The 24458-nt window shown below is 39.7% G+C and overlaps 1 protein-coding gene across 10 annotated transcripts in view; it reads right to left on the bottom strand.

Moving 5' to 3' along the window:
* Nucleotides 1-24458, bottom strand: part of LOC145973252 (growth factor receptor-bound protein 14) — a 241651-nt gene that overhangs the window by 93543 nt on the left and 123650 nt on the right. For 9 of the 10 annotated variants that reach the window (XM_083102500.1, XM_083102501.1, XM_083102510.1 and 6 more), the window contains one exon: nucleotides 12017-12046. The exons of the other annotated variant lie outside the window; for it this stretch is intronic. In XM_083102500.1, the coding sequence (XP_082958626.1) occupies nucleotides 12017-12046 (30 nt within the window). The remainder of the gene's footprint in view (nucleotides 1-12016; nucleotides 12047-24458) is intronic. 10 annotated transcript variants of the gene reach the window in all.

Below are 24458 nucleotides of genomic sequence, written 5' to 3'. Positions count from 1 at the left end.
GCCCGGCGATGAACGCGACACGACCGTCATTTCGAGAGAAATCTACAGCCTACTCGCTCTCTGCAGCGCGATACTCGTCCTATTACGACGATGCGAACGACAGTCGTCTCGAAAATGCGTTCCTCCGAAAGCGAAATCTTGAAACTATGGTCTTTATCGAAGAAATGTTCTCCGCAGGAAGCCCCATTTTATGGGCGATATTCCTTCATCTTCGTTATTTACATTATTCGCAACTCAACGTTATCAATTTGAGTTAACAAATGTAATCTATAATAATTATTCGTAATAATTATTCCAGCACAAACAAATTGATAGATTTAATATCGAAAAATATAAATCGAAATGTACGATTTCACTCATATGCGTTATTATATATATTTGTAATATTAATAAAATTGGCATCGTTTATGAGCATGACAGTAAAGTCTTTAAAGTATAACAACGCGGTAGCTTTTGCGATAACTTTGTCGCTGCAAATTTAGCTCGACGCTCTTTGACACTTGTCTTCAGCTTGGCATTTTTAAGCGATGCCTATGCAATCCTTCCGACAGAATAACGATGAATATTTCGTGCCATGCTAGAAGGCCAAGCGGAAAGTTACAGATGCGTTATTACGACATTCGTTGAGATCCCGCGGTTATCGACGTAATAATCTTGCGCGAGTCTTCCTTTAAAAAATTAGTATTATGCAAGACTGGCTTTTGATGCCGATCGCGTGGCATTGAGAAATCACATACAAAGGCGGATCTACATGGAATAGCAACGATCGAAACATAAACTTTCGATTGCTCGCTAAATCTTGCAAAAATTGTGCATTAATGATAAATTTGCACACATTTATAGAAAATTAAACTTTAATCAATATTAATTGATTGTAAAATATGGCACATTATCTATTACATCTTCTTAATTACATTTACAGTAGATTCTTATTGACTTTTATAGAAATTATTAAAGCTCTTTACGTCCTCGAAAAGGCACCATTCATCCCCGATAGCTACGTGGGATTCGCGAAATGATTTAATATCCGCACACGCCGATTCCTTCGTCATTCCTTTAGAGCTTATCTATTTCTGCGGGAACGTCAAAAGCCGCGACGACGGTCATCTTTCGAACGGCCGCGGTAGGATAAAGCTTTTCATACTCGTGTCTGGCAACGAGAGAGACGGTAACCGAAATTCGGGCTGACACACCTCGCCGGCTGCGGAATTCTTTTGAGCACGATCACACACGCTTTTCACGACCATTATATCCCCGGTCGACGTCATTCACTCGCTGCCCTTTGATGTTCTTCACGGAATTTTAACGAAGAAAAAAGCGCGTTCGAAAAAAGGCGCGGAGGCGGCACAAGTTTTCGCGATCTTACATAATCTGTGACTAGCATACGCTATATTCTGCATGTATTTCCGCTCACTTGCGCGAAAACGTGTGCTTCGATAGTTGTTATATTACTCATACATGTATCACGTTGACTATTCTTAATCTCGTACATCTCTTAACGATGACGTTCATCATATCTCTTAACGCTCAGTCTCTCCAATCAACTTTTCTAAACTTTATTCAAAATTTATTAACTTACTTGATTTATCTGACAAATGTAAACTCGATAAAGTAATAAGTTTCCCAAGTCAAACAAAAGATAAAAACTTTTAATGGAAATTAATTAAAAATCGTGTAGACAGAACCGCTAAAATCTCATCCGCTAAAATTATACCTCGATGTTTGTTCAATTTACCGACTTTCAAGTGTTTCGATAATTTTATGAAAGAATTTATAAAATAGGGAAATTAAACTTTTTATAGTGAAAAAATTTCTTTGATAAGATAATAAATGTTCTTCGCGCTAAGGTAGACTCTAAAAAGTCCGAGAAGATCGCACAGAAAAAAAGGACATTCTTGTTTTGAAAATATATTTAACATGGAAATCTTGAAATGAGATTATATTGCGTTAATTAAAGAAAAATATAATTGCTTGAATAATTGCTTACTTGAATGAAGCCATTTTATATAGTTGAATCAAGAAAAATATATTCTTATGATTTAAGATTTAATTTTCTTGAATGGAAAAGAAACAAGGTTAGATGGAAAATAACACTTTTAAATCAAAGATTATAATTTTCTCAAAGTAGAATTAAACAATTATATATTCTTGAGATGACAATTATAATATTAAATCAAGACTATAATATTGTTGAAATTTAAAATTATTAAATTCTTCCAAGAAGATTATAAATTGTTGCGTACATACGAAACAATGAACGCGTAGTTTAAGTATATAAGTTTTGATTTGACACTTATCTTTTTTTCTGTGCGGGAAGATGAAATTCGGCGTCTATATATCACGCGAGCGATACTTTGGGAGTTTCCGCGGCGAGATGATGGCAACGAGGTCGACATCCGCCGCCGCGAACTAGAATAAGGGGGGCAGGGGCGGTCACGCCCTGGCGTTAATTATTAATTATTCCGGTCGATTCGGTTCCCGGCTAGGAAACGAAGTTATCTTCTTACCCGGTCGGCGCCAACGCCGCCGTCGCCGTCGCTGTCGCCCACCAAAATCGTCTCCGTCTCCGTCTTCGTCGCTCCTAACGCAGCTACTATCTCGCGTTCCCATAGCAGACGAAAAGTCGTTACTCACGTAACAACGTGGACGTCGCGAGAGAGATTCGGTATGCAAAGCAGACACCTCCCCCCGTCCCTCTATTACATACGTACACTATCGCGACCTATTTCAAGTCGACAGTGGGCCGAAAAGCACCGATATTTATTTAAGAAAGATCTCGGTAAAGTGTGCGCGCTAAGAGAAAATGCATGGAACGTGAAATATTTTATAGATGCGTTTCTCATGCATATCTCGTGCTTGAATCAAAAGATTGATCGATTCTCGATACGCGATAATTCCATTTTATTTTCTTATTTATTATGTTATTAATTTCATTATTATTATTATTGTTGTTATAAGAATGTAGATTTTTTGGGGATCTTCAAATGATAAAAAGGAAGTAATTATTATTTCAACGGAGAGATACTCTTGGCAAAAATAATTCGATCTCTCGAGAACGCAATTTCTCTCGCAACAAGTTTGCCCTCTCGGATCCGGTTAGAAAAAAAATCCCGCGTGCCCAAGAGCCGTAAAAGAAAAGGAACGAGGAGAAAATGTCAAGCATCGGCCAAGTGCATTGTCAGAATTCTAGCGAGTAACCTAACCTTTCGCTCTCCTGTGGTACTTCTTTTGAAAGCGCGATCCACCGGACGAGACTGTTCGTATAAAGGAAAAGCGTATTATACACGAGTCCAACCTCATCCCGGGTAAGTAGGTAGATAGGTAGATTTGCCTCGGGGATGCGAGAGAACGAACAAGGTAAAAATATAACCGTAACGATGGGAATGCGGGATGAAGACGACAACAATGACGATAGCTCCTTGTGAAAATATGGGAAAAAGCGGAAACGAGTCGCGACGCGAAACTTCGTTAGCTTCTCGTTCTCTATCGTGGAAAGCGGGGCGCGAATTGAAAGTCGAATGTAAGGGAATAATGCCGCGAATTTTCTTCGCGGCAAACACCTCAGTCTCGGTGGCGTCTCGCGAGAAGGAGCGAGAGGAAGAATTCGGACGGCATCCGCGGCAGGGAATTCGGGATACTTAAGATGCCGTCAAAGGCGGCGGCGTTCGCGAGAGCGAGGAATTCATTTCGTGCGCGCGGAAGCGGCGAGACGCCGCGCCGCGTCGTTGCAAAAACACGCGATAAATTATCCCGGAATCGCTGCGTCGACGATACCACGCTGTATAAGTGATAAATGGTTGCTTTCGAGTATCAACCCCCCGACCAACCCCGGCTCGTGGAGCTCGTAAGAAGAGAGGTTCGCAGGAGAGAAAGAGAGGTACGCGTCTCGGGGGTTGCTCGCGGAGTCGAAAAATCCTCGGTTGTCGCATTCAACAATCCCCGGGGAAGTCGCTCATCATCGTAATCTCGATCGGAGGGGGAGAGGGGGTGTTTCCTTTGACGCACGTTCCGCTATCGATGTCGGTCGAGAAACGTCATCGTCGCGTGACGTCACCGCGAAAACGCAAACACGAGATAAAAACACCGAAAGAAGAGGAGAAAACGCAAAGAGCGAGAAAGGGGAAAGACGAGGAGCGCGCGTCCTTGCAAGGCATTATCCTCGCGAATCGACACGAATGGCCTCTTTCACGCTCGTTCGACGGCATTAACAAGACGTCGTTATTCCATACGGCGAGACGGTCGGGAATCGAGCCGATATCGATTATCCGTCGATTCCTGGTACAGTGTGGTCCTCGGAGAACCCCGGCGCTCGCTCGCAACCCGACAACGCCGACGGCGAGAGGAAGGGAGAAAGAGAGAGAGAGAGAGATCGGATGGACGTGCGCGTCGCTTCGCGCCGATCGATCGATCTGTAACGCCCGCGCCGCTTCGTTATTCCGCGCGGTTGAATTCTACGGAAGGCTTCCTTCCCCTTTAATCGTGCCCTGCAGGGTACGCCATGTAAATACAGAAATATCTCGCGCAGAAACGCCCGGAGGCTTAAAGCCGGCTTCCCCCAAAAAGGAGACGAGTTAACTTCAGTTTTGGCTCAATTGCTACTTTATGTCGTTACGTCAGAACGCAGTATCGATCTTACATTGTTATGTGATTATGTATTGGAGGTATATATTCTCCCTAATGTACATACATTTAATACACAGTAAAAAATTGTGCGTCCATATGTTAAAATTTTCTTGTGTCGCCACGTTTTGATTAGTACTTTAATGTAAAACTAACATACAACCTATATGTTATTATTTTTATAACGTTTTCATGTGTTACATTTATGTCAACTTCATAACTTTACACTTTGTACATGTCTCTTGGAAATGGAATATTATTTTGAGTATTTTTAACATAATCATTTAAACAATCAATATGTCTCAAAGTCAGTTTAACATTCTAAGAAAAATTAAAGTGAATCTTCAAATAATCTTGAACTTCACAAAAATAATCAAATTTATTAAAATCAAATGTTTCTATTACAAATAATTTAAGTTAAAATAATTACTATTATATGTTAATGTCCTCAACATTTCTTACGAGTTATTGAAACTATTTTTACATCACACTTAAAGTCACAATAACAAAAATAAATGTAAAGTATTGTGTCAATTATTTAACATTTTTAGTTTGTCAATAAGTAGCATACGACGAATGATTTATTTTAACTTAAAATTTAGAGTGGACTTTTTGGGACATGTGGAAAATGTTATAATTCACATTTTATTTTTTACTGTGTATATATATAAAAAGAGAGATTTGTAACAGGCGCAATATATGTGTATAAAATTTAATTTAATATTAATATTACTTAAACATACATACAAATTTTAAAAATATTTTAACGATTATTAAAAATAAATATAAAAGAAATCTAGACAACAAACATTTAACAACAAATTTTAAAGATTTTTTTGGAATAAAACTCGCCAACTTTCGTAATTATAGATTTCATGCTACAAAATTAAATTGGATTGTAATTCAATTAGAATAAGATTATTTTAGCATAACAAATGCCACGAAACCATCATCAATTAACTATTAGTTTTTAAAAAAGTGATGTGATTTGGAGCGTACGAGAAAAGAAAATGAGATAATTTGATATTAACTAATATAAGAAGCTCGCAAATTCAATTTTAAAATATTAGAAGAATATAAGTTATTATAATCTTTTATTGTAATAATATATAAATTTTATAAAGTATATGTAGTAAAAATGAACATTTTTAATTTATTGTTTTATTAATCTCATCTTATTATCCTCCTCTTTTTTCATTTTTAATACATATTTTATTGTTTTCTAATTCTTTCTTTTATACTGTATGTATATATAAATTCTTAGTTTTATAAACAATTATTAATATATAATAAAATAATTTACACAATTTAATCGATTTGCGCTCAAATAGTTCAAGAAACAAATAAGAATTGGGTAGAATATTGACAAGAAATGCAATTTATTGTTCCAGAAATCTCACTATTCCACTATAATAATTAAGAAATAATACTCAAAATTCTCTTCGTCGAGTATAAGCGGACGTTCCGGGCATTTTACGAGAATTTCACTGAGATTTAAGGGGCTGCACAGGAGTGCAGTGCCTCCTTCCTGGTGTTCTTTCTCTCTTCGCTGGCCCTTTAAACTTTAAAAGATCGAGAGAGAAAGAGAGAAAGAGATGGAGAGAGAATGACGGGAACCTGAGCCTGCCAGGAAGAGCAAACATTCTTTGTCGCGCGATACATAACCAGTGCTACCTTCGACCCAGTACAAGTCCTTGCCTGGAAATTTCGGAACAAATATTATCCTTCGTCCTTAGGGGAGGAAGAAACGAAGCCTGAGGAGAACAAGCTTCTGCAAAATTAAGAGTAATATGTGCTGCCGACGACGAACAAACGTGGCAAATACGAAGACAAGGAAGACGGAGCGACGAGAAGAGACGACCACTCGGCTTGATTAAAATTTTCAGAACTCTTGCCTTGCTAATTATCAGCACTCGGGTCTTTTTTCGTTTTCTTTTGTTAAATACGAAAAGAACGCAACAAGAGAGAGAAGTGTGTGTATTGATAATTCTCATAATGAATTCCATAAGAGCGCGGATGAAAAGGACGAAAAATGAATCTAAATCCACACGCACACATTGGCGGTTAAAGTAAAGTATATCGATCAATATAATGTTAAAATAACTAATTAATTCGAGATTCACAATTCAAACTTTTTCGCGCGCGAATAAGATGTCAATAAATTAATTTAAAATTTTATCAATCCTTTTCTCGTTCATGTTTCAATTCTATTTTTATTATGTTATTTTACGCGAAGATAAAAAAACAAACATTCAGTCATGACTCGTCGTATTTGTATTGCCTGGTGTTTCAATCTGCAAGTCACCCGATCGAGTCGAAAGGAGGCAAGTGGTAGGATGAATCGACTCTCGCGATCGCATCCCGCTCCTGCGGGAGCATTCCAAACCGGAAACGGCTTCCGTTGCCCCCGACACTTTTATCCCGTACAATTCGATTTCTGTCTCGCCCTCCGCGCATGCGAAATCCAATTTGCCCGTCGTAAGCTGACCCGCTCGCTCACGCGCGTGTGTGCGCGCCAAAATCCAGAGAGAGAGTGGATTTTCACAGTTTTCTAAATTCAAGGAAATGATTCCGCCGATTCTATCCCCGGAGTCGGAAACCGCTCTCCCTCGCTTCATCTCCTCCTCGATATGCGGACTAATCTCCGCATCTCCACCTCTCTCGGGTTCGCGCGCACGCTCGATGATCGAATTTTCAGGGGAAGCTCAAAAATTGCTACGAACAAATCGGAAGCCGCGCGCGTGTCCCCAAACTCGCGATGGCCCAGCAAAAGTGTAACAATTGGAATCTAAACTCTCTCTGAAAATTATGTAGCAGCTATTCTTCTATTAATAGTACTTTCTCGTGATTAAATACAATGATTTTTATACAAATTTAATTAATACACTATCTTGTAATTTACCTTAACGAATCTTAATCTTATCGATAAATGATAAAATTATAAATTGATTTATATAAAGGAAATATTTTATCTCCTATCACAATAGAATTGAGGATAAATTAAGAATTAAAAATGTCTCACTTGTACAAGAAAAAATTTCACGATGATTTCATTAGCACTAAATGATGAAATTCGTGTCGCGATTTCTCAGCTCCGTACACTTATCCTAGCTCGTAAATAGCTCAATTCGCGGTAGGACGCATGACTTAACGGAAATGCAAGCCACCATGCTTATCGAGCAAGGTTATCGCAGTGGTATCGCTACTACCAGCCCTGACCCGCTCTACGTGCCAAGAAACATTGCGGCCAGCCAGCCGGTCGACTAAGAGACGCTCGTGCGCGTAATAATGTTCTCGGTAGCTAGATCTAACGGGTTCGCAAATAAATAAACGAAAGACCGCGCGAGAGAACATAAGCTCGAAGCACGATAATAGAGAAAATCGTGTCGGTGCATTTCCCTTCGTTTCATGAACAGAAGATATGATTGACTATGGCACATGATGTCTAAAATAAAGCAAAACGTAGACACGAGATCAATAGACGGATCATACACTGTGTATTTCCACAACATCGCACGATTTTTCGATTTCTTTCCCTTACCTGAATCTGTCTTATAATTTCCTGAATTAATCTTTCTATTCTATTCAGACGTGAGATACAATTCTGTTTTTATTATATCGACCGCACTCTCGCGATTTGCATCAATGTCCGTTGCAACATGTACGCAGCATCCAGTGTCAAGTTGACCCGTGAGATTCTATCGGCAGCGATCCTCCCGGGTGTTCCGTTATAAGCGACCTCGGGGTACAAAGAAGATGATTTTCGATTCTCGCACATGCAAAATTTCATTATCTTCTCAGGGGAATCGTGGCCCGGAGCATAAGCCTGTTGTCGGCTTTTACACACGTGTCACACGCGCGATTGTTCTTTCGGTCTCGCGCGTCTCTAACATCTTTATCGGACGACAATATCCTGACATCGAGATCGCGTTACTGGTTCTTTATTAGCATATCAAAGCCGCTTGTCGTAGTAATAGGCACGCCTTTCGGGGTAGTCGTACGCGTTAATCCTTTAAGTCGGTAGAACGAGTCAACTCGCTGTTGAAGGGCTTGAATCGATCGAGAGAATACTAACATTGTTGTAAATTCTGACACGCAAATATCATGTCGTAAGAGTAATGTTATCATTTCCCGATAGTTTCGCAACAGCTATTATGGCTTTCAACAGTTTTGCGATTATTATTCAATTCATGCTGCGGAAAAATGAAAAGCCGACGACACTTCTATTTCGGTAGCGGAGTCGAGCTCGCGTTTTATTACGAATCCACGACATGTTACATCTTATGTATCCAAATTGATCGTATGTTCCGCAGCTGTTGGTCGATGAAAAAAGTGTCTTATTTTTCGCAGCCAGAGGAGGGCAAACTACCAAAGAGGGCGTATAGCCCGAAGCACGAGACTGCCGGTTCATTCACCAAAAATTGGCGCTACTCCAATCAGCTGACAGGCCTCTCGTTTCCTCGTACAAAGTGAGGACGCGCGTGCCCGCAAAGTCGTCTATTTTCGGACTCGGTTCTTCTCTTCGCGTTACGAAATCATTCCACGACCATCTGCTTTCGAACACCATTTCTCAGAGGAACCACGTTTCGGTATAATCGTTGAAATAATTTTTGCGCTGGTAGGCAGAAATGTTTGACTCTCGATTGTAAGAAATAGAATGAAGTGATACATTTCAATATTATAGCACATCTAAACAATTTAAATATCCTCAAAGTATAACGGAGACAGAGAGAAACTCTTCAGCATCTTTTATAGGGAATTGTAAGTCTGTAAGAGTAAGAGAAAAAGTGCTAAAAAGTTTTATACCACGATGCCTAAATGTGCAAATTATTCAATATTCTTGATGAATAGTGCCATAAAAACATCTCATGAAATATTCAAATTTCTTTCAGTAAATATATACAAATGGAGCTGAGAATTACAAAGGATCCATATCCGCGCATCAAGACTGCTTACTTTAGCATCTTAACGATCGTATATTTTTCTTCAGCAACGTCAGACGGAATGTCAAGTATTAATATACGAGAAAATGAACAATGTTAGTGATCGACGTGGTACAACATATGTACCGCAATGCATTTTACACGGAAAAATGTCAGACAACTAGGTAAAAACAAAGTTATGCATGATCGCAGTCTATAGACTCTCTTCTCTACCGTAAAAGAGGAGAAGCATTAATAAATCTCCGTTTAAAAAAAAAAAAAAAAAACACGATTGCTAGATTCGCCACGTCGCTCGCATAAAGGTTAATCGATATTCGCTTTATAAATGTAGAAAAAAGTTTCGATGGAAAGATCGCTCAACCCCCTTCGGGAATTGCCGCCACGTTACCGCGAAGGGCAGAACGAACGAGAATAGCGAGAGTTCATCGCAAAGTCCGATCTCCCGACAATTTGTCGCTCCGCGCGACCGCATCAAAATTATCGTAATTTATCGATCGTTTGCCAGACGTTAGCGACACGGCCAAAATTACCCGAAATAAAGTATCCCTTTCGCGCGAGTTACCGTGCGAGAGATCGTTGAACTCGTCGACCCTGCACCGAATCGCTCAAATGCGCGATCGATTCTTATTCGCGAGACACAAGACGCGAGTTCAGCGATATAAATCCTGCCCATTAAGAGAGCGGCGACAGATACGTAAATACGAGTTATCTCTCAGGGAAGCGGGAAGGAGCGAGATGGCTAAGGGTGGGCGAGATTTAAGAGGGAGGAACGTGAAGAGAGAAAGAGAGAGAATGCCGAAGATACGTCGGGCATGCGCATCGTCGCCCAGCAACCGGCAAATCAAATATTAACACCGGCTTTATACTGTTGCCACCGACACGTTGCCAACCGATGGCACGGTTGATACTCACAGCGGAATGGATTAACTTGCGCCTTCACGTCATAAAAGCCGCGTTGTGTCTCGAAATAACACGTGTATCATCAACAAACAATCATATGATTTTAATCCCTCCTAAGAAATTCAGAAAATTACCTCGGCAAGCTTCATCTCATCATCCTATTTCATTGTAAATAAATATCATTAACATGTATCGAGACGTATATACGAGAATAATGTACGAAATTACAGAGATAATTATTTAATTATTTAAAATACCTAAAATAATAATAGAACAAGAGAACTGTGATAAATGATTTTGTTCGATATATATATATACATTCTTGATTATACAGTCAATTTAAAAAATTTTTGAAATTATTTGAAAACTAAAAAAAATTATTAAAATTTTGCCGAAAGAAATTTAAAGACTAATAATCCCAATAAGAAAAATATCGATATAGGTATTCATGTTTCGTTTCATCGGAATAATCGCTCCTTATTTATCGAAGAAGCGACCGTAACGATCTTCGTTGGCATCAATCTGATAATGATAGGACGAGTCTTTTAAAAGTTTCGTGCCGACGAAAACCCAGCGGAAGACAATCGTCGCACATGCTTTCCGGAATAAGATGGAGCGCGCCGACGAAAACAGGTTGACAGGCTGTTGGGGAAACTTTTCAACTAATGGCGGTCTCCTCTTTCTCTCTCCCGTGCTCATCTCTTCGGGTAGTTAAAGAAGATCATGCGCACGCGCGCGAGAGAGCCGTATTTCCTTTCTCTCGTCCGCTCCGTTTTCGCATCGATAGTAAAACGCTGCACACTCGCTCGTTAAATGCCCGTTCAATCAGCCACGGCCGCAATATAGCTTTTTTTGTTAACATTCGTTTGTCGACGATAACTCATAATTTCAACGTTTAAATACTTTCTCTCGGTCGTTGCGAGTGATTTTACGCTATCAGAGGATGACGCGTGATCGCGAGCATGATTTATAATCATATATTCCGCGAGTACTCCATAAATATACTTGTAGACGCGACACATAGTCGTTAATGGACTATCAAAAGTGTCAAAATACTCCGCGCATCGCTCGATATACCGAATTCTCTCGTCGCGGGGGGGAGGACTCGGCGATTATTTACGATATTTCCTTAAGGATGACGAGTTTTATGCGAAATTAAAAACGAGTATATGCAAATTCGGCAATCGATTGCGGCGCTATATCGCCCGAAACGTTTCCTTTTACGCGCGTCGACGTCGATTTGAAGTTGTAAATTTTTTCAAGACGACCGGTTTTTTGGGAACACACGTCTACATTCTGACGTTTCCTTCACCTTGAATGAGACGCGTGACCTATAGCGACACACTAATTTCGATTTCTATTTTTTATGAAGTCATTATACCGCACGTTTCTGATTCTCATTAACGAAGAATACACCATTAAAAGACACATCGCATATATACCCCGTTATATTCAGTTGTACCTGATTAGGATCTCCCGTTTATATCAATATCGAGCCATTGTATATTATTAAAAATAAGAAATGCGAATGTAAAATAATCTTGTAGACTTACCAGAGGCCGTTTCGGCAGCGTCGCGATGGTCTGAAACAAAAAAAGAGGATATTCTGGTAAGTATATCGTTCCTCACTTATACGGTCGCCGCGACGACGAAATATTAAAAATTGTTGAGCGCGTAGTTGGAAGAAATTAATTTAAAAAATAAAGTTCTCCCGCGGGAAATGAGCGCAACGTAAAATTCCGACGAGAAAACTAAAGTTCGGACCAAGTGCGACGCGGCTCGGCGCGCCGAGCTAAAATCCGCCATACGTATTATGGTGAAAGTACAGTAATTTAACAGCGTACGGAGAATTCCTGGAAACAATTTGCGAGGCAAAGCCGGTAGCCGCTCATAAAATACAGCGAGAAAATACCACGAATTAACGGAGGAAGAGGAGGAGGGGGGAGGCAAGGGAGGAGAGGGGGAAATTTACAACAAAGCGCAGAAATTATTGGAAAGCGTCGTGCCCCCCCGTTTTTCTCGCTCCTTTCGTCCCGTACTTTCTCTCGTCGCATATGCGCTCTCTCTCGAGTACACTAAACCACGTATGTACTATGAGTGCAAACACTCGAGTAGTTGAATTATTTGGATATTTCAAAATAAATTTGTATATGAAATTCTCGGGAAAAAAATATTGGAACATTTTACCTCGTACCAAATTGGAAAATTAATAATCGTTTTATTATTTCTACAAATATATGAGAAGTAAATTTGTGGTATCGCTCACATTCTGATTTATGGCAAAAAAATATATAGCCACTTTTATACATACTGTAGAAAAATTTACTTTTAATCATAATTAGTACATTTTGCATTTAGTAAATTAAAAATTTTGTTTTAATCTCTTTGAAATTTTGTATAATTATGTTAAAGAATGATGTTTTTTCATTATTTGAATAATTTAATTATAATAAGATAATATAGTTTATATATATATAATGTCATTTCACGTGTAATTTCAGCGAGCATTCGTTAATACATCTGTTCTATATATACACGTGCTGTGAATCTTTTACAAGTAGTTTAAAAAGCGCCATTGTGGAAAATCAACTGAAAGCTGTCTAGCTTAAATTAGCAAACTGAAGTAACGTCGTTATGTCGTAATCTCTCGCATAAAACGAATCTCAAACTATAAAAGCTATACCTCGTTGAAACGGTTGTTTGCTCGTGCGCTTTTAATGACACAGAAAAACGAGAAAAATTTCTTGCACGATCGTTAAAAGCGTTAACTTCAAATTTAAAAACAATAAAAAATTATTCCGACTCGAAATATATTCTCGATGAGATTTTATATATGATATTTGGAAAAAATTATCCCTTTCGTTTTTCCAACGAACAACGACTGATTTTAAATAGCAGCTTCTTCTACCTTGAAAGATAATAATGAGAATCGTTCATTTATATTCTCTGAGCATTTCTCGGTACTCTCTTGTTCCTTTAAAATCTTGGCTTAAAAAATGTGGCGCAATTTTAACGAATTATAGCAAGTTGAGCTAATCATTATTTATCACACATACACAATTAAAAAATGCAATAGTTTTACATTAAAAATTAAGAGATAAATAAAAAAATATTAAAAAAATTTATATCGCGACTTTTAATAATTACAAATGTTGGCTAATTTAATTTGAAACAGTCTATTTTAAAACGCGCCGCATTCTTATAAAACACAAATTTAGAATTAATGTTATAATAATTTCGTATCTTAATGTATGTACATATTCGTCATTTATCGATATTTATCTCATTTTGAAAGAGTCCGGTGGAGTTCGATGGTCGTATAAAAACTCGGACATCGAAATGTCACGGATCGGCCAGGCTCGAATTGATACATTTATATTTATTTATGCGATTTTCCATTTTCCATGTGACACGTATGTCCGAAATCGTGACATTTGGTCGCGAGATCGTCGCATATGCACGTCACCTCGCGGAATATTAAATGCAGTCAGTGAGTGCCGGATTGTTTATTTATTCAAGCTGCGCGCACATAACACATACACACATCTCGGCGGTGCATCCGCCTGCGCCTCCTTCGCCGAACAAAGCCAACCAGACCACCTATTAAGACAGATGGCACGGAGATTATTTACGAGGGTGTGCACCTGAGCTCGCGCATTTTCAATTTCCAACATCGGTGCACGTTCGAGGACAAAATACATACGAGAGACATTACATTACGACGAATACGTATACACGATACACATATTCGCGAATTATCGAATCTCGTAAACTCTACGAAAACCTTCATCGGTACCGCGTATCTTTGCTTGTCGGCGATAATAAATCTGGATCCCCGGATAGATGGTATGAAAAATGTTTATTTTGACAACACGTTGGTATCGTACCGAATAATAAAAATGCAGAATATATGGGGAAGCGTAAAAAAATGGCGAGGCGGTAAAAACACGCGACAAAGTTCGCGCGAGAAATAAATAAATATCGCCTCTGTAAAATACGGCATCTTCGCCTCTCCGCTCAAATACGATAGAGGAAATACGTCAGAGGATAATAATAATTTTTCCATCTCCTATGTCGGCACCGTGGATCTTTTCGACCCAGCTGCAGGAATTTATTAGCTTGCCGGAGGCGCGTCGCTAAATCGTGAATTATCACGACGCTGTTATCTCTATCGACGACAACGACGACGGCACCGATACGAGACGGGAATTGGAACAACGACCTCGCGCTCGCTCGAAACAAAGAGCCAGCGTGATTATGGCACTGATGTCTTCTCCCCCTCTCGGCAACCTGTGTACTTTTGCGCGTGGCGCAAGGTTCCCCTGGCGACGAACGTGACGTGTATATGCACTCTCTACTCTCGTCTCCGTTCTTAAACGGCGAGACACGTCGAAGCCGACGACGTAAGGCACGAGCGGACGGGACGGGCGGATGGCACGGATAGCAATTCCGCTAATATAGCTCGCTCCCAAGTGGTAACATTGTCGCAACTCAACGTCAGAACTTTGCGTTTAGAAGCGTAATGTCAGTTAGTCGGTATCATTTAGGATAAAACAGTGTAATTACATGTAGAATCCACCGTATTTTGCGCGACGTTGTAATTTCGCCCATAATTTATGCAGCACCGTAATTTCAGCGCGACACGAGAGCGAGCGGCCGCGGAATACACGAAGGATGAATTATAACGTGCGCATTTGAAGGCGCATCGAACGCGAAAAAAGGAAGAGAAAAAGATGCACGGAAGATGCGTCAAATTCATCGGGTCCGCTACCTGAGCGAAGGGCAAGAATGACGCGTTAATTCCATCGTGTTAGCCAAATTTAATAGTGGGGGATTAAAACGTCGATGCGAAATTTCGAAGGAAGAAACCGTTGCGTCACGCGAACGCATTGGCTTTTGGCACGAAAGGATGCGATTAACGGTTCCCCCGATGCATTGTGTCGCTCGCGCGATCCTTGCAGGAGTCTGCGAGCAGAAGGGAAGCGGGAGCGGAAGGCATTAAATTTTCAGCGCGGTCGTACCCGCGGCCAGGAAATATGCTTTAAATGGCGATAACTATAAATAAGGAGGGGGAGAGGGCGCGCATTAATTCTTTAGAAAGTTATAGCCCGTGCTTCGTGGACGGGAATCTCCTTTTTCGTCGTTTAAGTCGCCCCAATTTCCTTTTCCAACCTAGTTCACTCCATTAGAGTAAATAAAGGTAGAATCGCCTATATACGCCAGCGACGAGAAATATAACACGGTGCAGTTTTTCCCCGGAAACGTATTGTAATAAATCTGTAATAAACATGGTAGTCGGAAACATCCGCATTATAATTTATCTGCAATTTTTCGAAAAGGCGAATTAATAATAAAAGAGTACGGGAAACTCGTGCTGTATACCTTGAAATAATTTGTACTTTTATAACAGAGTGATAAGAAATATCATAAATGAAAGATAAAATGCACGATACACATCTTTCGAGATACACATTTCGCAGAATTAAATATGATTTACTTTAAAGATAGCGTTTTATACGTTAGCTTTCCCTCTATTTAATCCTCTTTGCCCCTCTTTGCCTAGATTGGTTTGCCTGCGACGAGAAAAACGAGCACGCAGAGATCTCACGCGTTCGACGATAAGTGCATCGTCAAATGCACTCTGGCACCACCTCCTCACGAATTCGATTGATTTATTAGTGAAAGAACCGAGCAAACAGGCGCCTTCCTTACCCAAGACTCGAGCGACTTTTTCGCTACGGCGATAATTAATTGTGCCTGCAATCCCGTTGCACCTCTATTTGTCCATGGAAAAAGTTTTAAATGACACAAGCTTTCTTCATCGAAGGCGTGGTATCGTATTCTGTAACTTTCGCATTTCTTTCGCATCAATCGAAATTGTATTTTCATTCTACTTACGAGAGACAGAAATTAATGATATACAGGGTGCTTCTTAATAAGTGCGAAAAATTTTAGATGATTCTTTGTCGAAAATTAAGGGAGGTTTTTCATATAAACATATACTCCTACATCCCTCCCTGTGGAGGGGACTTACACTTCTCTAAAAATGGGAGTAAAAATTAGGTTTTTATTTTTTAGATCTTTAGGTTTTTATTACAATTTTGTTTTTGTTCCGATTTTTCCAACATTTACTCTAATTTTATTTTTATTTTAAAATTTAACTTCTCGTAATTCGAAACCTGTGCTATTTAGCATCGTGCTGTGCACGATAACGTATTTTATTTTTTTCTTGAAAACTACTGATTTTATGAAAAAAATAAAAGAAATAAGAGTTTCTAAATAAATCAAACTTTTTAACGCATATTTTTAGAGGTGATCATATTCCGGCCCATTAAAAAATTCTAATAAAAAAATTGAGTAAGGGTTGCTAGTTTCGTTCCCTTATAACAATAGGGAGGCTGAAAGAAATATTAATAATCTTTTTAATAGTAGAAAATATCCACCTAATTTCATTTCTTTAACTTGTTCCAAATTTGAGAAAAAAATAAAAACCTAATTTTTACCCCCATTTTTGGAGGCGTGTAACTCCACAGGGAGGGATGTAGGAGTATATGTTTATATGAAAAACCTACCTTAATTTTCGACAAAGTATTATCTCCTAAAATTTTTCGCACTTATTAAGAAACATCATGTATATTTCTGTTATTATATAAAATATTATGTTTTTCTTCTCTTCTTCTCTTTTATATGTATGAAAATTACATGAAATATTTCTCAAACTAAAAAAAGAAAAACCGTTATAAATAGAAATATTTTCGATTACAAAAAATATAAAACCATTTAATATTCATAAACTGTTAATTCTCAGTTTTATTAATATTCTCCATATCGAGGTTCGAACGCGCAGCTCATTGGAAAGCATCGAGGAGAACGTGTGCGAAAACGGAAGGAAATTCTCCAGGGAGTTTTCAACGAGCAACGGTAAAGCTAGAGACTCCGCTTCTACAAACTACCGTTGTTTGTTCGAATGCGAGGTACAGCCGGCGAAACCGCAGGACGTGACTCTTATTTCGCTGTTTCCGCCCTAAACCGTCGGTCCGCTGTCTCCGTTTTCATCCGCATAAAAGCCGGTATCGGTGCGACATAAATAGAGAACAAATTCCTGGGAAATACCTTCTCCTGCGTGTGTACGTGGCACGTTCGCACAACTGGGATTACTTTGCGCGTTCGCGCAAACGTGACTTTACATTATTCGCGAAGAGTGGCTCTAGAATTACGCACGTGTCTAAAAAAGCAATCGACGAACGACGTTTTCCATAAAAATCGCAATTTACCTTTATAACGCGACTGTCCATCAGAGACATGAATTGGCTCTCAAAATCTACTCTAACAAAATTATTTCGCTACAGCACAAAAATATGCAATTGGATAATTGTCATCGTGACATTTCGGAGAGACGCGCCATTACGAACGTATCGAAAAACAGTTTAGAAAAGCCGACGCGCCATTTATCTTGTCGCCTTGGGGACGCGCCATTCTACCAGATAATCGAGGTGATAAATTTCACCAGGACACGCTGTATACATCCCACGTGTGTATGAAGCCTGCCGCATATCGTTCGGAAAACAATCAATCTACCCCGGAGCTTATTGGACGGGCTTCGTGGACTATAGTCGCGATTTTGCTCGGTCCGTCCATCGAAAGTCAGTCCGGCTGATTGCGATTGACGACTTTCTTCCATATTCATTCTTTGTCATATTCGTATATTTTTCTGCTACATCGATGACACAACAAGATGTTTGCATTCTTTGCAAATCTCACGGCTGGTTTCGCTAAGATAAATTTTATTCAATTTATATATATAATGGAGATGCTTTAATCATTTCCCATTAAAAAAAAATAAATATAATTTCTTACGAAAATAAATATAATTTCTTACGAAAATATCTCAATAAATCACAAGAGGAATAAAGAAAAATTAAAAAGAAATATAATCGAGAAATAACAAAACAGGTAAAAATTATATTTTAAACTTATTGTTAGTGAAGAAACAATTCTCTTGTGCAATCGACAGAATTGGATAAATTTTATATTGCAATGGTTTTTTTTCTCTTGCACATACTTTTGTGTTTCGTTGCAGATTGGCAAATTTTTACAGTCGGATGAAAAAAAATGGGGGCGAATCCACACGATGACGGTGTCGAATTTTACAGCTGAGGTAAACTCGTGGAAACTTGTGGAAATCGGACGCTCTTTATTTCCCGAACAACGGCTGGTCCGTAGTAGAACGATGGTGTCCCCCCCGTCACGAAAATCGCAGCTGTGCGTCTGGTTCGCATTTGGTACACAGAAGCGAACCTCGTTTTTCAATATCTTTGCGTAACCCTTTTGACATGAAATAGAAGACGCCCATTGACTTGGGCCAATCGCTCGTAACGTAAACACCGATAATGATCAAAACGTTTCGGTTCGTGTGCAAACGATTCATCGAATGCATGCCTCTTTTCTCGGCTCGAATTTCGTCACTAACGTTCGAGACCTTTCGCACACAACGATAAATAATTTAAAAGATAAGCTATCGAGAAATGTTACGCTAAAGATTCGACTTTTAATAATTAATAGTAATAATATCGAACATAATAAAACAGCAACAAAAAAAAAATCGAGAAAAATTAATCGAGAATCTACACGCGATTTTTTCAATGATAAAAAAATAGTTCTTTATCGAACTATTAGATAATTTTAAATTTTGTAAAAAAATCAAGATTACAACTATAATAAATATTACAACTATAATAAATATAAAACTATAATAAATATACTTTAATAAATAAAAAATCAAGATTACAACTATAATAAAAAAAAATATGTAAAAATAGATAACTTCATAAACAACCTTTAGAAAATATATTTATATGATCCATCCTAATGGAAACTACATCTAGGAGAATAATATCTGTAGAGCAAGTAGATATACTTCCTGCATAGAACAAGGAAATTCCTAAATCCAGAGATCTAGGAAGAGGGTAATGAACAATAACCCTGCTCTTGAGAGCGTCTAAAGTACATCCCTCGGGATACGTTTCGCCTAAACTGCATCGAGGATCTCTTATACGCTTTGTTAAAGACGACTGGATTTTGAATCGGTGTAAACAGGCGACGGGTACTTAATTTCAATCCCCCATCTCTCTCTCCCCTCTCCCCCCTTAAATTTATCGCCGGTCAAACGAATCCGCGGATATTTAGGCTCCCCGACGCAACGCAGGGCGAGCTTAGCCCGAAACTTCCGGCCCTCTGTAAGCCGCCGGTAAAGCCGCCGTGAAAGTTTGGCGAGATATTACACTGGCAGTGATTAATTGCGAGCTTTGAAGTTTAACTCCGCTCGTGCACCGGCGATCGTCGAGGGTAACACGCCTGTCCGGTTTCGTATTGTTATTGAGCAACCCTTCGTTCTCGCGAGCTTTAACGAGCCCGAAGCTTGGGATTAGCCCTGATATGAGCATTTCGCGCTGATTCGATTAAGTTCGTTATCCATCGGAAATGTTTTGTTATTGACGACGGAACGCGTTTTAAATTCAGCGACTTTTTGCCTTCCACGTGTGATTAATCACTTGGATAAATCAGAATCGGTAATAATCGAAGACTCGATAAAAATCGAAGACTCGATAAAAAATCGAAAACTCGATAAAAAATCGAAAACATTGCGAATGTACAAAGATTAATATTATAATATAAATATTCTCCATCTATGGCTATTTCATTAAATATTATTTCCAATCGATACTTTACTTTGCGATAAATCATCTCATTCACCAATTTCAAGCTTCAGATTTAATCTTGGATGTATGTGTGTGCGTTTCACACATGTTCAATGTAAACGACGGGGTCATAGACGACCACGCAATTAGTCGCCAAAGATTCGTCGAGCGAAAACACAAGGCGGTTACGCTTCGGGGGCGGCGCCGGATGTCGCCGGGAGAAACATCTTGCGATAAACAATTAAAAAAGCATGCGGCTTCCTCAAAAGCGAGCTTCTCTAAGAAGTCCGTTTTCTCGCGTCGTGCAACGTGCATCTATCTTTAGCGTTTTTTGTCGCGTCTGAAAAAAAAGGAGAAAAAAAATGCGGCGCTCGCCGCACGCATACGGGCTGCCACGGATCGATACGATTCCCCGAGAGCCACCCCCGTTCCCCAGACAATATCGACGGGATCGCCATTAAAGTCTATCCTCGATACGAGAAGCTCCGGGCAACTTCGGAGAGGCATCGAGTTTCGTAATATCGGACGAAATCGCTTTCCGAGAGATCAAAGCCGGGTTTACCGATACAAGCCACAGTGGCAGATCCCGCGCGATCGGTGTCTATTTACTCGAAACACGCTTTTCGCGTCTCTCTATTCTAGCAAACGCATTTTAAGAAATAAAACACTCGTAGATATAAAGTAAAACAGCCCGCGGAATCTGAATCAAATCTAATCTTTAATCACGCGATCAATTTAAATAAAATACCATCAGAAAATTTCACAGAAATGAATGCTCATGCTTTTAGATGGCAAGATGTACGCGATCGTCGCGAGAAACTCTCCCTCTTCTCCATTCTTTTCGTGAAATGCAATTATTGTCGAAAATATCAAGAAGCAACAGACAAGGCCTCCAGCACGCGATTATTGTACGGACAAATAATAATAATTATGCGTTTATTTCACAAGGAATGATTGCCCGCTTTCCCGATTCTATCGAGAGATCATCGCGATTGCTTGTTTATTCTCCTCGTCGAGCCTCGCTCGAAGTTTAATAAGAGCAGAGGAAAATCTCGGTTTAGTGTGTGTGTGTATGTGTCACTTCCTGCTTCTCAGGCCAGAGATACACATCATCAAGTCCGTGAAAGAGTTGGCAGTCGAAAATGCCACGGTTCCTCCTCTCATTAACGAAGGAAGCCAGCGTGACCGACGACGACACTGTAGAGGTCTGCTTGACGACGTTACTTTGTCGACGTTTCCTCGAGATCCGCTCTGTCTCGCCTTTTTTTTCGTTCTCTTTTTCTCACTATTTCTTTTTCTCGAGGATAAGGACACGTTGCACGATCTACCCCAACGTCTCTTTCACACTAAGGACGAGACGTGCACCTGCTGGCTGGCTCGTTTCCAAAACTCGATGACACGGTAGGACCGTACGTGCGGCTGCGTGGCTCTTCTCTTGATTTCGTTTCTGCCCAACGTTGTTGCGAGGGCACAACTCTAGAGCGCACTCGACCATCAATCGAAATAACGAGAAAAAAAACAGAGAAAGAGGGCGAAAGAAAATTTTACGAAATCCAAAGGCATCGTCGTTTGTAGAGACAAGAGTCGATGATCGATTAATTCTAAACTTGTCAAAGTATTGAGAATAAGTAAATTTAAAAATTGTATTTTATGATAAACAAAAACAAATAAACAAATATGTTAAAAGTCGCGAATATAAAAAAGCAAGTATTATATAATAATAAGAACCATATGATTTATAAAAGGTATTTCAATTTGATTTCAATGATTATATACGGATGTAAAATGCCAATTTTTTTTCCTAGACTTTCTTTCCTAGAAATTCTCTTTGTGAAATAAGACAGAGGAATAAAACGGTTGTGCATGATGCCTTGTCAAAAGCACTTACATCAATGTAATCGATCTGCGATTGTGGAGATTACAAAGACGAGCTGACACGCGTGACTGAGCAGACGCTAGTGATTGTTGGAATATCGTAAAGATCGAATGACGTTTGATTAAACAGACGGGAATTACATAACACGGTGATCGGTCGGTCTCCCAGGCCTCGTCGCGGATAGTTTCGATATCGATCTTATCGAGCCTGACACGTTGACATTGAGCGAGACGATGAAGCGACATTCTGTGTCTGTCTCTCGTCTCGAAAGATACCGTATTTCATTATACATTGTATCATATAGTTGATTCGAAAGTACTTGGCGTTGGGTGATATAAAGATGTACGATCGCGTATAAAAAATCAGAATCCGCAAGAGACTCATCGAGAAGCATAAATTGACTATAAGATTAAAAATGATCGATTTATAATAAAATTAAATTTCTGAATATTCTCGAGTATAAGTCAAGAATAGAAGTTTATCTTTCTTGGATAGATAAACGTGTATAAATTGAAATTCGTATTAATATATTAGTGACATTATCGCGTATCTTTCATAGATACGATAATTGTAAGGCCCACCGCGTACACTAACGGGCATTCCGTTCACACAGATAAATCATCGATATACAGAAATAATAATGGGGTATAATATCCGCCTGTGTGTGCCACCGCTGCCGGCTCAAAAGAAGAATAAACCATAACTCACGGAATATGGCGAATATATTCTGACGGGCGCGCTTTTTCCTTCCCTCCGCTGCCTACTCGTGCCCTCTCGTCGTCCTTATCCGCGATCGCGATCGACGCCCGTAAACTCGTATCCGGCGAAACGAATATGACCATGCTTAAGATTACGGTACGCGATGCCGATGGCGACGAGACGACGCCGATCGAAACGACCAGCTGATACGTTATCTTAATTGCCAACTCCGAATACGACACGGTCCAGGCTTCCAAAGCCGTCGGGACTATTCTCCTTTTAATGGCGCGAAAAAAAAGATGAGCTCCGTCACAATTTAGGCTCGATTGCACCGCATACATCGCGATGCATCCGGATGGATCCGAGGGTTAGTGGATTCAATTTTTAGCAAGTTTGTCGCGCGTCATCGAGATGCAAGTATTAGAAAGATTCGTTCTCTCTAATTTCTGTCTAATCTGAAATTATACGAAAATGAAACCTGTTGAGGAGTCTGTTTTTTATTGGAGCAAATAATTCTATTTTCTGTATGTATCGCGATGCATCCAATAGATCCGAGGGTTTGAATAGTGGATTCAATTTTTAGCAAGTTTGTCGCGCGTCATCGATACAAGTAGAAAGATTCGTTCTCTCTAATTTCTGTCTAATCTGAAATTATACAAAAATGAAATCTCTTGAGGAGTCTGTTTTTTATTGGAGCAAATAATTCTATTTTCTGTTAATCTTTATTTTCTGTATGCATCGCGATGCATCGGATGAATCCGAGGGATAGTGGATTCAATTTTTAGCAAGTTTGTCGCGCGTCATCGCGATGCAAGTAGAAAGATTCGTTCTCTCTAATTTGTCTAATCTGAAATTATACGAAAATGAAACCTCTTGGGGAGTCTGTTTTTTATTGGAGCAAATAATTCTATTTTCCGTTAATCGGATAGAAATATTTCCTTGAAGGATAATCGATTTGATATTCACGCCACGGAGAATTCTTCGAATTAGGAGGCCCTTAAACTGAAAATACTAATAATCATTCGCGAAAGTTTTTAGATTGAGAACTTGGCACGAATTCTCTCGCGCAAAATAACCCCGTCGTCTTTGCACCAGCGCGGAAACTCCCCTATTTTATCCAGTGCAACGCGCGGAAAGAAGTATCACTGTATTAATATGAAATAGACGGCGGGTGCTTTCGCACGAACGTGATAAATCTCTCGCGTCTTCGCCTCTTGCGCGTTGCCTCGGATATTCTCCTACTCGCCTTTCTCTATTCTCGCTTTTTCCACGAGCGAACGAACGAACGAACGAACGAACGAACGAACGAACGAACGAACCAACGAACGAGAGCCGCGGCCCAGGTCTCGGACCGTGTATTTATGTGCCATGGCTTATTTATTCTCGCGCGTACGCGTTCGATAAATCGCGCGCTGGGGCAAGAGAGAGACGGAAAACGAGGGATGAAAAGGGAGGGAAAGCTTTTTCCATGCACGCTGCTAAGCGATGCACCCGAGTCGATGGCGCGTCCCAGCTGCACGCGAAACGCAGCTGCGACTAATGAGAATCGTCCCTTTAAATTTCGCAGAGTCAGCGATGCTGATATCTACGCGCGATCGGCCGACTCCCGATTAATATTCGTTCCTGGTTAATTATCGTGTTACAGGGAGAATCCGATCCAGTGTCGTGATATCGCCAAGGAAAATTGAGTCGCGAGTAGAATCGACCGAGGGAAACTTTTCA

The sequence above is a fragment of the Camponotus vicinus genome, unplaced genomic scaffold, assembly GCF_025532165.1.
Source record: "Camponotus vicinus isolate PSW18456_S1 unplaced genomic scaffold, iyCamVici1.0 SCAF_6, whole genome shotgun sequence".
Classification (NCBI taxonomy): domain Eukaryota; kingdom Metazoa; phylum Arthropoda; class Insecta; order Hymenoptera; family Formicidae; genus Camponotus; species Camponotus vicinus.
Note: the sequence above shows the minus strand (reverse complement) of the source record. Positions and strands in the feature narration are given on the sequence as shown.